We start from the raw sequence: 14,871 nt of genomic DNA on the forward strand, positions 1-14,871 counted from the left end.
TTTTTTAGAAAAAAAGTTAATCGTTAAAAAAGGAGCAATTTAAATCGTTCGAAATTAAAGAATCGGTGTCATAAAGCGTTTGAATCAAGTAAAATTTTTAAGAAATGCGCTGAGAATTGAATACATTTCTTGCAGAAATTCAAAGCGTTCAGCGTAATAATATGTAAGATTTTTGCGCTGAAAATTAGAAAAAACAGCGTATTTCAGCGTTTTTTTATGTAAAACTTTTCAGCTGAAAAATTTGAAAAATCAGTGCATTTTTGCTTTTTTCAGCGCATTCAAATCATTCCTTTCACAACTTTATCACATTCAGTGCATTTGTTTCAAATAATGCCCTGAAATGGCGCTGACCTTTCGACCCGGGCAATGAGGTTAATTACTATGACTTTTCTGTTGAAAGATGCATAGATTCGTTACCTGAAAATCAGATTTTATTCAGGTGCAAATTTATTGAATGGAAAATTTGAATTTCACATTTTGTACAAAATAATTGTGTTCTGGTCCTGTTTAACTAAGAATTTCACAAAAAAACCGATGAATGATATAAGAAACTTTTTGTTATTGTAGCCATATTTTTGCAAATCATTTTTACATTTTTGGCAATCATTTTATGGCCTTCATTTCAATAGTTTTTTAGGCACCAGAATATGAAGTTGAAATTTCAAACGCAACCAACCCGGCCCTATTGTCAATACTTCGTCATAACAATAAATTAATTAATTCAGTTACCGTCGACAAATAATATTTCACATCTTTCATAAGAGAAGGTTTTTCTTAGTTCGATAAAGAACATCAAAACATAGTAACTGGAGGAAAACCAAAGTAATTCTTAACTTCAGTTTTTGCGGTTCCAATGTCAGGGTTCGAAAGGAGAAGGTGAACTTCTATTTGAGATTTATCTTAAATGAAGTATGATTGCAGAAAAAAATTAAATTTGCGCTGGAAAATGAACTGGTTTTACATCGCCAAGCTACTTTTACACGATCCCGGACTTGAGTCTCAGAGCCTTTCAGCGCTGAACCAGCACAATTCAAGAGTAAGAATTAAATTCAGTTGTGACAGATTGCATCTCCAATATAAATTAAGTTTCTTTTTTTGCAGTTTTTCTTTATTAATATATTGAGGTCATAGAGTTCGTCCAGTCTAAACGTATCTTGTAGAGTCTGAAACTTACTCATATCTCAAAATAAGGTCCGAGCAGAATAATGTTGTACTTCTGTTATAGGTGCTAATTACTATAGTAGTGTACACAATATTTATACATGAAAAGTTTGTAGGCAATTACCAGAAAACCTATTTAGCTGAGGGGTTAAGACTTGCTATGCAAGTCAAACGATTCCAGTACGCATGTGGAAGTTCGAATCACATATGAAGCAAACATTGTTGGCGGGATTTCAGCTGAACATTTTCTTTTTCTTACAAAGAATTTCACCTAAAAAATGACTAGCCAGTGTACATTTTCACATGGCAAAAATTGTACTGGACATCCGAAAAACAGAAAAACAGAATGAATGTAGATTTCTTCAGCAATAATTTGTTCTGCCACCAACCTTCGGGATTTGATCTTAAAAATATATATAATAGATCTATATAAGATAATATTAAATTGTTTACGAGTAGTCTATGAACATTGCCCCAATTAACCAAGCTACAACAAAACCAAAAACCACTTGCTAAGTAACCTAAGGTCCAGACGTTCCTAATCGAATGCTACCAAATGAACGTTTTCTCTCTCTCTCTCTCTCTCTCTCTCTCTCTCTCTTTCCCTCTCTCTCTCTCTCTCTCTCTCTCTTGTTCATTTAGGATTGATTTTCTGATCAACTAGAATTTTGACGCAATTTGTAATTTAGATAGCAACTTTTGTAATTAAGAAGTTAAATCAAATAAGTGTTGAAAAGTCGCGATATTAGGTTACATTGAAGCAAATTTATCTTAGAGAGTAAAAAAAAATGTTTTCCGCAATAATAGCCGGCTAAGATGTGGAAGGTTTCAAACAAAAGCATTTCCTTTTTCTTCTATAGCTTCGTTTGCATTTATTTCATAAATTTCGAGATATAAGTCTTGCATAGAATACGAAGTCAACACTGCTTGAAAAATTTTCCCGACAAAAAAGAAAAATAGGGTTCATTTAAATGAATCTATCGATTTCGTTAGTCTGAGTTAAAAGTCATTTGGTAGTCCTATATCAAAACAATTTGGTTTTCACGTAAGTTCAAAACAATTTGTTTTTGAAGTGTATTCAAAGTTTATCCTGACTAGTTTGCGATTATTTGCATCGAGATGTCTTCGAAAATAAATTTTGGAATTTTCTGCGCCATGCCCGGTATCAGGCGAGCATTTTTTATTTTTGTTATCATCTGTCATCTCCTTTTTGAAAAGAAAATCATCCTAGTACATTTTATCTCTCTGCTCAAATTCATTCCTACTACACCCGCTTGCTTTTTGAAAGACCCGTGTCTTCATAAATTCCAAGTTGTAAATTGGCTTCTTAGCAGAAATTTATTTGCTTCATTTAGAATTGATCTACTGATCACCTATTAATTCGAGGCAATTTATAGTTTAAAAAGCAATTTTTGTAAATTAGAAGTTGAAAAAATTTCAGTCAAATTGTTGAAAAGTCGCAATATTAGGTTACAGGGAAGCAATTTTTTCTTAGGAGGCATTAAGAATGTTTTCCTGCAATAATAGCGGGCTGAGAAGATGCGGGGGTTTTAAAACTAAATCAATTCCCAATTTTTTATCTATAGTTTCGTTTGCATTTACTTCATAATTATCGAGATATAAGTCTTGCATAGAATACGAAATCAACACTGCTTGAAAAATTTTCCCGACAAAAAAGAAAAATAGGGTTCATTTAAATGAAACTATCAATTTCGTTAGTCTGAGTTAAAAGTCATTTGGTAGTCCTATATCAAAACAATTTGGTTTTCACGTAAGTTCAAAACGATTTGTTTTTGAAGTGTATTCAAAGTTTATCCTGACTAGTTTGCGATTAGTTACTTCAAGATATCCTCCAAGGTAAATGTTGGAACTTTCTGCGCCATGCCCGATATCAGGCGAGCTTTCTTATTCTTGTTATTATCTTTCATCTCCTCGTCGAATAGAAACTCATCCTATTAACTCTTACCTCTCTGTTTAATTTCATTCCCACTGCACTCGCTTGTTTTTTGAAAGACCATATATGCCCATTAATTCCAATTTATAAATTAGCTACTTAGCAGAAATCTTAAAATAAAACTTTGATTTAAAAAGTTAAACGACAAATGAATCGATTATTTGTTTCCGACGGCTCAAAATGAGAAAGAATTTATTTACGAAAGATATCCAGGCGCTTCCAGTCTGAATCCAGAGTATCCACATAAGTAAATGACACTGGTCCAGAGTTCAAGACAGTAGTCAGAGAAACCAATGAAACCAGTGAATATCAGATCGGTCGCACTTTGAAGTGATGTCAGAAAGTAGTCCAGTTTCTGCAGTTCTTTGTTTGAATAAACCACCCACAAACAGTAGACATTGACAAGAAGAATCACCATATACAAGGGACCCTGCAAACGGTCAATATGATGGATGCAATTTATCCAAACAAGCTTAATCTAATTTATTACAAAGTTGTAAAAGCATAAAACTCGAGACTCTTCGAGTTTATTGTTGAAAATGTAAACCGGGTCAAGGATTTCGTCACAATTTATGTAAGAAATGCGCTAACTGCTGAAAAAAAGAAATTTTTGACAGTGGAAAAATTTTACATAAAAATCCACTTAATCTGCTGAAAGTACAGCATTTTTCTTGCATAATTTCGACACTTTTCAGCTCATTCGGCTGATTAATACGTAAGATTTATCCGCTGAAAAGTTTTTTTAGCGACTTTCAGAGCATTTTTACTCAGTAATTTCAGAATTTGTCTTAAGCATTTCTGACGTTTCCCTTAAACAGTTCAGAACATTAGGAACATATTGAGAAAAAAATTGCATTTTGTATTGTGTAATAAAGACGCTGAATTTGAAACTTTCACAAGTGTTGAAAAATATGTACAAAAGGTGCTGCGAAGCTGCTGAAATTCTGCAAGAGAAGTGTTGAAATTATGTAAGAAAAGCGATGAATCCGCTGACATTCATATTTCAATAAGTGCTGAAAATATGTAGAAAAAGTGCTAGATTAAAGGCTGATTTTATGTGAAAAATATGCTGAAGTGTGCTGAAATGACTTATTTCAGCAGATTCAGCCCTGTCTTCGATTTTTCGGTCAAATCAGCACATATCATACAAAACTTCCGCTCATTCAGCGGATTTCTTTCAAAAATATCCACTTAAAACTGCAGATCCTTCGACCCGGGAAAGAATGCGCTGATAGTATCTGTGAGAAGAAGACTCATCAACTAATTACTACTTAATTATACAATTAGTGAGTTTTCAACACGTTCTCTATATAATTTGTGTGCCGGTTAATAAATTAGAGGATAATCATGACAAATCTTGTCTCTATAATTTATTTTTCAACGGCTGTCAGCGCATTCCTTCCACAATTTTCACACATTAGCAAAATTTTTGCATAAATTTCAGGTTTCAGCTGAATTTCGATTCCACCCCTTAGAACGGAAGCCTCAACTTGCTGCACCGCAACCAATTTCCACAGATTAAGCAGAATAGAGACTATTTTTGCATTCAAATGCAACGTATAACTGTTTTTACATACTTTTCAACAGATTTCAAAAAAGAAATCCACGATAATCCTTTACGGGCCTCTACCGGTTCGAAATCTTCTAATAAATGTACTCGTTTTTGTTACCAGATTTCACTTTTCCTATGTTAATGCATTGTGCGTGCAAAACAAACTTTGTGGCCGAAAAGGTGGTACCCTACATGGAAATTAGAGTCAGTGCTTTTCTTTTTAAACTGGAAGTTGAAAAGTGAAAAATGCTTTTCATCACAAAATATTCTTGACGGAAGCACGTTCCGCAAAGTATTGTGCGGCAGATTCATTGCAGTATGATTCCTCGTTTTAGTAATCTTAAAGCATTAAACCGAAAAGAAACAAAAATTTTGAACATAAACCTTGTAGGAAACGCTCTCCAAAATTTCCGAAAGGTTAAAAGAAACGCGTGAAAATACGCTGAGACTACATTTGTTCTTCAAAACCGTTTTACCTTGTCATGAGCCAAAACCTTAAGGCAGAAAAATAGAAATTAAAAATTATGAGGAAATTACTATTATGTTTTAATCCTTGCAATTTTTTTTCCAATTTCAGTTGACTTTTATGCTAGTGTACAACAGGTTACAGCTTTGTTAATAAGCAAAGTTGTGTTATAGGCAATAGGGCTAAAAAATAACAATATTGAGCGGAAGCTTCTAGTATTATCTGGCGCAATCTTTCACCAAGATTTTGTCCTTAGACATAATCTGCTTAAGATAACAAAACATCTGATCAGACGGATTGGTGGCTCTTGGTAGAGTCAAAAAGCCTTATGAACGATCCAAGAGACTTTTTCAACAGGCAAACGTAAAAAGAGCTCTCATCGAAAACAGATCAGAAGTGCATTCAAGTCATTCTGATCACAATTGTGATCAGAATGACTCGATTGCACTTCTGAGCTAATTTCGATGGGACCTCTTTTTACCTTAAACTTTGCCCGTTAAAAATGTTTCTTGGTTCGCTCATTAGGACTTTCTGACTCTACCAAGAGCCACCAATCCGTCTGATCAGATGTTTAATTAAATGTAGTGGCTCAAATGAGAAAAACTAAGTGCAGTCGCTAATTGTTACCCGGGTCGAGGTTTATAGGTAATTTTTTGTAAGAAATGCGGTGAATGCGGTGAATTTTGTAAGAAATGCGGTGATTGCGGTGAATGTGGTGAAAATAAATATTTCACCGCATTTCACAGCATTTTTTACAAAAATTCAACGCAAAATTCACCGCATTTCTTACAAAAATTCACCGCATCGACTTTTGCGGCAAATTAATGTAAGAAATGCGATGAAAACGGTGAACGCGGTGAAAAAAAAAATCACCACATTTCAACGCTTTTTTTACAAAAACTCACCGCGAAATTCACCGAATTTCTTACAAAAATTTACGATTTCCAAAGTTTACGATAATTATATGATAAGTTACGATTTCCAAAGTATATGATTTCCAAAGTTTACTCAATCTGATTTAAATTCACCAGAAATTGCAAAGTTGTAAGGGACAGTTGGCGCAGTGGACAAAAGAGTTGAAGTCATGCAGGAGGTCAGAGGTTCGAAACTGTGTGGGGACGATTCTTTTTTGTAAGAATACTGAGAACGCCGTGAGAATAAATAATTCAACACAAAATTCAACACGTATTCACCGCAAAAAGATGTAAGAAATACGCGGTGAAATTTATTTTTTTCACCGCTTCTCACCGCATTTCTTACGAAAATTCACCAAATCTCGACCCGGTTAGGAGAGAAGTAATTAATGCAAATCCGCCCAGTTTCAGCTTTCAAACGGAGCTTTCCAGTAATGACATACATTCTTTTAGATTTACTTTTAGAAAATGCTTTTACTTAGTGATTAAGTTATTAAAGGTATCATTTTTCACGAAAAGTAGTTTTTACAGCAATTTTAGGGGTTTCTCATACTTAACACAATTTTCCGATGAAAATTATTTCAAGCACACTTGATCCTAATTAGAGACAATTTCAAGCGCGCTTGAATCTAATCAGACACAAATTCAAGGGCACTTGATTCAGATCAGAGGTGGACTCAAGCGCACACTAGACTGCTCTCAGAGGAGGATAGAAGCAAACCTCAGTCTCGTCAGGAGTGACTTTTGGAGTGAAGGCTAGTCGAAGTAATTTTGAGCGCAAAAACTTCTGGACGACGGTCGGTAAGACATAAGGACCTCGCGGTATGAGCATGTAGAAAATAGTCTGATGAGTTTCAATTTTGGTCTGGGGATGGTCTGATCAGAGGCCATTTCAAGCGTAAAAACGTTTGGACAATGGTCTGAGACTGGCCTGGTAGAAGGTCGCACAAACGTCTGGAGAATGATAGTGTTTGGGTTTGTTCAAGGGTCAATTCTCCCTGAGAAGGTCTTATCAGAGACAACTTCGGGCGCCGTTCGAGCGCACTTGAAGTTTAGAGCACATGTCAGTCTGATGAGAGCTGATCCGATCTGACCTGAACCGATCAGAGATTGGATTGGTGTGAACAGTCTGATTAGAGATCACTTTCATCCGGCATCTTCATTTGGATATCAGACTACCTCGAAATCAAAACAGTTGGATCCGAGACAATTTCGACTGCACTTTGGTCTTATCAAAAACTATTTTAAGCGCTAGTGAATTCAAGTCGGAAAAACCTTTGAGCAATTGTGGTTATTTCAATCTGGGACGGTTTGATCAGAAATTATTTTTTCCAGAGAAGAATGAAACAAAAAATATACTCTTAAAATTTGTAGCAGTCGGAAACCTAGCATCTGCTCAAGAGTCATTCAAGAAACAAAAAACAAATAGAAAACAATTTAATTAGATAATTCGTTCAAACTATAGCCAACAGATTATTGAAACTCAAATCAGTTTTAAGGTTGAAATATTATAACTTTGGAGAAATTGTCCTCTTTTTTAGTGTAAAACTATTGGTTTTAATTGAATTTTTTGAAAAAAACGGTATCAAAGCCATTTATCTTTGTATCCACCAAAAAAGGAAAAAACACGAATTTTGTAATAATCAATTTTCATAATCAAGATGAACCTACGCATTTTTTCCTTTTTGCAAAATAAGAGGGCTCTCATTGTTGATCTCTTTACGCGGCCAATGTCAAAAAAACAAACATCAATAAATTTTGTGGCATTGAGTGACTAAGACGTTTACCAACTTTTCACAATTCATACGCAACTTTCAACGATGGAATTGAGTTACACAAAAAGTGGAAATAAATTAATTGATGTCTTTAAAATTTTTTTGTAATTGCTTGCGTCTCAAATCAAACACTAAATTGTTCTTGCAAAAAATGATATGTGTAATAGCGAACCTGCTTTTCTTCTTATTCAGCAATTAGTATCGCGAGGAAATTTCCTGATAAAAACATCTAACTGAGCTTTAATTTTTATTCACCCTATCATATTTGATTGAAAAGAGTTACTTGGCATTTGAAAAATACTGATCTGATTTTAGTAACGAGATTTTCCCAAGTTGTAACGCTAGCCCCATAATCATAATCTGTAGAAACGAGACAGCACATATATCAACTATTCCGGACGAGGCTTCTCCCAAAAAATAACCGGGAAAAGAGTGTAAAGAGTGTATAAGTAAAAAAATTACACCCCTATTTCTCAGCTTATTTATGTAAATAAGGGTGGATGAGTGTAATTACGAGAGTGTAATTTTTAAAAAAATAAAGAGGAAAGGAGGTAATGAGGATTGATCCCCCATCTTCCCCCTGTCGAACATATTACTTTCATTTTCTGCATTAACCAATGCGCCAAATGACACTAGGATCAGTTGTGTCAATTTGGCTCTATTGGTAATTGTGTAAGAGTGTGGTTTTTTAGCAGTCCACCCTAAATTACAATCTATGCAAAGAGTGTATAAAGAGTGGAGAAAAGAGTGTAAATACAGTGTAATTTTTTTAAAATACACTCTTACCCCCTTTCCCCTATAAATAGGAGTGCAATACGCATTACACCAAAATCCCCGCTAATTAGAGGCGGATCAGGAGTGAAACCTCGGCTCGGGATATATTGAAATTTGAAGCTTACGTAAAAAATATACCTCGTGTCACTCGTTTCTACACAATCATAGAACTCTGAGTTTAAAACACGAGTCGTAATAGACCGACAAAATCGAGTGTGTCTACACAATTTTTCAGAAATTTGACAGGTATTGTTTTAGATATCGTAATCCGTGAAATTAATATTTTTAAATGGAAGCTAAGTTTTTTTTCTGTTTAATCTAGTCATTTCAGAAATTTCTCACTTATTCTTTAGCTTAAAGTTCCCAAAAACTAAAGGAGACGGGTTTGACTATAAATAAGACAGAGCATAGCGATCAATAAAAATTGAGAAGTTTTCGTCTTGGTCTTATTTTTCTCAAAAAACGTGCACCTTGATTTTCTGATCTATCGAACACCCTAATCATAGAAAGCTTTATTTCATAAATGTAATGCTACTCTTACTCTAGATACAATATAGCAGAGTATTATCCACAGAGGATGATACTATCTATAATTAATCAAAGAACCTGTTGTTTTGTAAGCACGGGAAAGGTTCTCGTTCGTATTGTTTCAAATATTTCAAAAGCTCTGAAAGCATATTCTGCCGTTATTTTTTGAATCGTTCGGACGGAATTTTTTGTTGTCTTTGTGCTACAGAATAGCGCTGTTAACGTTTACCAAAAACACTCTAGATTTCATAATATTCTCACCATAGCAATTTCTGACAGAAGTTTCACAAACAATATCCGTAAAAAATCATCTGCTGTTGGCAGCCAGATTTCTGCCCAGTGAGTTATTGTTGTATAACTTGAATAGGTCGAAGAATAGGTTGTGTAATTGGAAAAGAGAGGCAGATCAAAGTAAGTGGAATTTGAGGATGTCATCGGTAAAGTGGAGAGCTTGTGACTGAACCTTGCAGAGGTTAAAAACGTACCAAGAAAGTTTCCTTTAAATCTCAGAAGATCTCACAAGAATTTTTCTGAAAGAGACTATGATTTTGGAAAACATGTATTTCAAGCTAGCCAAATTGCTGCAGTAAGATTAGCTTCTGATAATGCGGTCAAATCTAATCTACATATTCATGAGGATTTTTGAACTAGGACCTCAACCTGGGAATATGCTCAAAGTAGAGTGAACAAATTGGTTTAGAAGATCAATTAACGTTCAAGTAAGCAATATCACGAAGATATGAATCTATGGCTACTGAAACTACAACTTAAAGTAAAATTGACTCACGTTTTGAATTTGAAAAATAAAACACTGTTCCGGAACACTGTTTTTTTAAAATAAATATAGGAATTTGTATCTAAGTCGAAAACTTCTGGCGGTTAATGACGTCTATTTCGGAGGAAGTTTTTTTTGATAGATAAAAAGACCTCGAAATTTATTTAAGAGACAGTCTCAGAGGAAACTGGTCAAAAATTATAATATAATGCGCTAGAAATTGTTATATTCTCTCAGTACTTTCCAATCTGACCTTGATTAAACAGCCACACAGCCAGTTTTTAATCTGCAAATATTGAAGATGTATTTAGGGGTTATACAATAATGAACAGATCAAATGAAAAAAATTGAAAAGTGAAATCAAGTTGAATAAAAAAGAAGCAACCAGAAGCAGGTTTATCATGAAATTGATTTCATCTCAGTTATTTAGCAGTTAGCGTCACTATCCTGGTTAAGTGCGGATAACTGATTGAGAGAGAAAAGAATTGTAATAAAAAGTTTCTTTAGTAAAAAAAAATAAGCGCGGCTCGCTGTAGTTATGATCAATATCAGTAACCTTTATCTAGATAATTACCTCCAACACCCAATCTAACGTGGCGGTCTATTCTCTGACACTTTTTATTGAGCATAGCTATCCTTCTGTCTCAAAGCGGTAGTTGAACCCTGGTTGAACATGAAAGAGACAAGCTTTGGTTTCATAAAATTTGCGATCATTAGCTACCCTTGGACCCAGCGAAAGTTCTGGCATGAGACCCACAAGTGTGGATACTGGCAGTTATAGGGTGCAAAAATGGCATTTTTTGATATTTTGGTACTCATTGTTAAATTTTTTAATTTTTTAAGCCTTTGATCCCTCAGGGTTTATTTCTGGTCGAATGTCATACATTTGAGCCATTTAAAGTTACGTAATTATCAACCTTGCTTATGTCAACAAAAGCAAATATTGCAGTAATTTGAAAGTTACTGTGTCAATATTGATCAACATCACCGAGTAGCAATGATGTTATAAATGATATATATATATATATATATATATATATATATATATATATATATGTATATATATATATAAATATATATATATATATATATATATATTTATATATATATATATATATATATATATATATATACCTGATTAGTTACATAAGATTTTAGAGTTTAACTTAGTTGAGTTTTTCTCAAAAGAAGTTAGAAGCAATACTAGCTAATGACTGAAGCCTTACCAAATTCAGCACGAAGTTGACATAGATTATCGCTAAGGGTTTTCTGAACTTCACTCAACAATATTAAATTTACTGTCCTTTAAACGTCCGACCGACTAATTAGTTCCACGGGATCATTGGACAATCCGATTCAATGAAGAACCAGCCTGAGATATTTTGGTTCACTGAGGTTCTTGAGCAGCCCCAATTTTTTGTCCGCCGACCTGGACAACAACAACTACAGTGACGCAAACGTCAACGATTTTTCAATTCGGTTATTTGGACCAAAGCAAATCAAGAAGCTAGAGAAAGAAGAAGCGAAGCTGATCTACTCAAGTTAATTTCGAGACACCTCACCAAGCTAGAGGGGTTTTTGACTCGAAAGAGAGCTATGACATCCGAAAGTGCCTAGTGATGCTTCTTCGGGACGTGCGAGGGTTTAGAAGACAACAGAAAGCAGCAGAGGTTACCATGAAGACTAAAGTTTTTTTTGAAATTTTCAACAATGACACCAAGCGTATGGCAGAAGAACAAAGTAATTTTTTGAGATGCGTAGTTGACGAAGTACCATCTCTCAGAGACATTGAAATTTGCCGCACAGACTTCTTCGACTGTTCGAACGACAAAATTCGAGCATAAAAGTCAGCAAAAGCTGCTGCCCAATTTTGAGTAAGCTATCAAATTTTGTGAAAAATGAATTTCAGCAACGAGAATTTTTACTGCAACAGCATTAGCGAGAACTCAAAAACGAAAGAAACAAAGCAGAGGCCGACGAAGAGAAAAGACTTCTAAAAACTTAGCTGACCAAAGGAAGCTAAAAGGCATCCATCTGTATCAGTGAAAGATCAGATAGAAAGCGTTGAATCAAGGCGCTATCAAAAAGATTATCATGGTGGGCGAACTCAGTGGCACAAAAGTCTGGCACTAGACAGCCACTATCTCCCGTTTGTGATACCGACACTCTAACGACTTTCAGACAAAACACTTCCAGAGGCGAAAAAGTTTCAGCGCCTATCCAAAAACTACCCCGCTGTTCAGCCGGATGCAGAACTTTTTCCTGCACAATTGACAGAGCCGAGCATTATCAGGAAACCAGAATCCGTAAATCAATTAGAATTGCCCGCAAACGCCCTTGACAAGTAGAATGTTTCATCAGCAAGGAACGTCTGCATTCCTAAAAAAACAGTTTCGGAGTCCCATTAACAACTCTCGAAACACATCGGGGAGTAGAAATACGAGCACAGTGAACCAAACCAGTTCCCCTCTCCTTTCAATTACCGGCCAGTACAGAGCAGTGATGCCAGCGATTGCCATAACTAAAAGTAACTGAAATTTCACGAGATTCTCTGGAGTGGCCAGAGTGGTCGGGTCTTTTTGATGTTTTTGTTAATCAAAAACAAATCAGCGCTGCTGAAAAGATGTAAAGCCTGATGACGAGTCTCACAAGCGAAAGCAGCAATATTGGAATGGGATTCAGCTCACAATCACTCTATCATGCTTGGGATAAACTCTGTGAGAAGTACCGCAAAATAGATGTCATAGTCAAGGCTCAAACCAAAAATTTACATACTGTTCCTCAAGATTGACACGGTGTTTCTAGAAGCGTTGTCAAAAATTCAAATGTAGTTACGAATGAGATAAACACTGTAATTCAACTTGGATACACATCCGACTAAGAAAAAGTAGGTGGGCTAAGTTCAACAATGAGAAAACAATCTCCACTGAGAGAACACGGGTTGCAGTATATGTAAAATCGTTGACTACTGAGAGGCAACTTGATTTCTTTTAAGAAGTGGGTTGCCTCCAAAGCCGTGAATATTCAGATTTTATTGGCACAGATAAGCTCGTCGTTTGACGGAAGTAAACTTCAACGACGCGGTAAACCGAAGACGAGTACTTTTGCTTCAAATGCTGACAGTTCAAGCAAACTAAAGAATATCCAATGTCTCTTCAAGGAGGGACAACACCCCAATTGGACTTCTAAAAAGTTGAAGTAAACTAATTCAAATGAACAACGAGAGCATGCTCAAAGGTTTTGACTGTGTTTCAATTTATTGAGAAAAGGTCATATGTGATTCATAGTGTACCGAACTGTGGAAGGCAACACAACTTTTTCACAGCGACTTGTCGAAGAAGGGTAATACAAAGAATGTGACAGATGCTATATTGGCAGCAGGAACTAACATCACTCATGGATGACTCCCAGTTGTGCGGATCAAACTGACAAACAGAAACTTCAACATTATTGTTCTCGCAATGTGTGATTCGGGATCCTTAATCTCAATTAACGACAATTCTGTGGCTTCTGAACTTCAACTTCAGGGCCGCAACGTGTTCTTATCAGTAACAAGTATCCATTGCTCACAGGCTGTCAAGATTGAAATTGTGCCTTTAGCTGTTTCAGCCCATGAAAAGTGTCAGTCATTCACAACAGTGCAATTCAATGCACGAGAAACCAAAGTTTGGTGACCCAATTTTAGAGCTGCAAAATTTAAAAGACCAATGCCCACATTTGACAAAATTGCCAAATCAGATCTACAATCTGAACGCGGTTCAAGTGCTTCTTTCACACGATTGCTACGACATCCATCACCTTTTCGAAATCAGGAAGTCCGAAAGCAAAACTGCAACACTGGAGGTGAATTCAAGGATTGACTCGGCTTTCAGTGGTGCACTACCAGCGAAGCAAGCAGCAACTCTTGCCAAAACAGAAAAATCAATTGAAGATGAAAAATTAGCAAACCAGTTGAACAAGTGGTGGGATATTGAGACCTATGCCTCAAACTACGATGGCACCGGTCATTCAAAAGAGGATCAACGAGCAGTGAGGACGTTGCAGCACACGACGCAATTCTACGGTGAAAGATACGAAGCTGAAGTTTTGTGGCTAGAAGACGTTGCGATGTTAGCGAAAAACTGCTACTCAGCAATGGGTCAACTCAAGTCCCTAAAAAGACGTCTACCGAAAGACGAAACGCTGAAAAAACGCTTTGACGAAACATTTGACACGGATGTAAACGTTGGATACGTTTGCAAAATTGACCAAACCGAATTGAATCAAACCAATGACAAACAGAAATGGTATTTGCCACATCATCTGGTCATCCACCCGCACATGCCGAACAAGTTTTTAAGATTTCTTCTATATGTACCAGACCTACTGCAGAGTCTAGTTGGATTTGCTTTTCGCTTCTGAGAACATCAAAAAGTTCTATCAACCGACAAAGAAGCAATGTTTTTTACAAATCGCTGTCCCAAGTGACGACAGCCGATGTCTACGATTTCTCTGAAAAGAAGACCCAGAACAGAAATTGAAAATTTACGACTTAACACGACACGTTTTTGGGGTGAAAAGCTTGCCAACTTCTGCAAATTACGCTTTTCGCCAAGTAGCGAAAGATAATGCAAACAACGACGAAAGTCTTGCCAGAACGGTTCAACGAAACTTCTACTCGGTCGACTTCCTCAAGAAGCGATCGAAACCTACGAAAAGGTCAGAGAAATCCTCGCCAAAGGTGAATTTTGAATGAAGAAATGGATATCAAGTGTCGGAGAAAATAAGTCACAGATCCCAGAGACTGACAGGTCAACAAAAATTGTGAACAATTGAAGCTGAAAGAATGTCATCTTCAATCCTTGGAATAAACTGGAATGTGGACACAGATAGTCTCATTGTCGGAACTGAGCAAGAAGTTCCAGCACGAATAACTCAGAGAACTGTCCTGTCGTTTGTCTCAGCAGTGATCGACCCCCATGGGATATGTTTA

General features: G+C 35.9%; 1 protein-coding gene across 1 annotated transcript in view; it reads right to left on the minus strand.

Moving 5' to 3' along the window:
- The window catches only part of LOC142348045 (uncharacterized), a 71,620-nt gene that overhangs the window by 789 nt on the left and 55,960 nt on the right, over window positions 1-14,871 (minus strand). Inside the window, exon 2 of the mRNA XM_075399212.1 lies at window positions 3,316-3,545. Coding sequence (XP_075255327.1) covers window positions 3,316-3,533 — 218 coding nt within the window. The 5' untranslated portion in view covers window positions 3,534-3,545. The remainder of the gene's footprint in view (window positions 1-3,315; window positions 3,546-14,871) is intronic.

The sequence above is a fragment of the Convolutriloba macropyga genome, chromosome 10, assembly GCF_964194025.1.
Source record: "Convolutriloba macropyga chromosome 10, txConMacr16.3, whole genome shotgun sequence".
Taxonomy (NCBI): Eukaryota; Metazoa; Xenacoelomorpha; order Acoela; family Convolutidae; genus Convolutriloba; species Convolutriloba macropyga.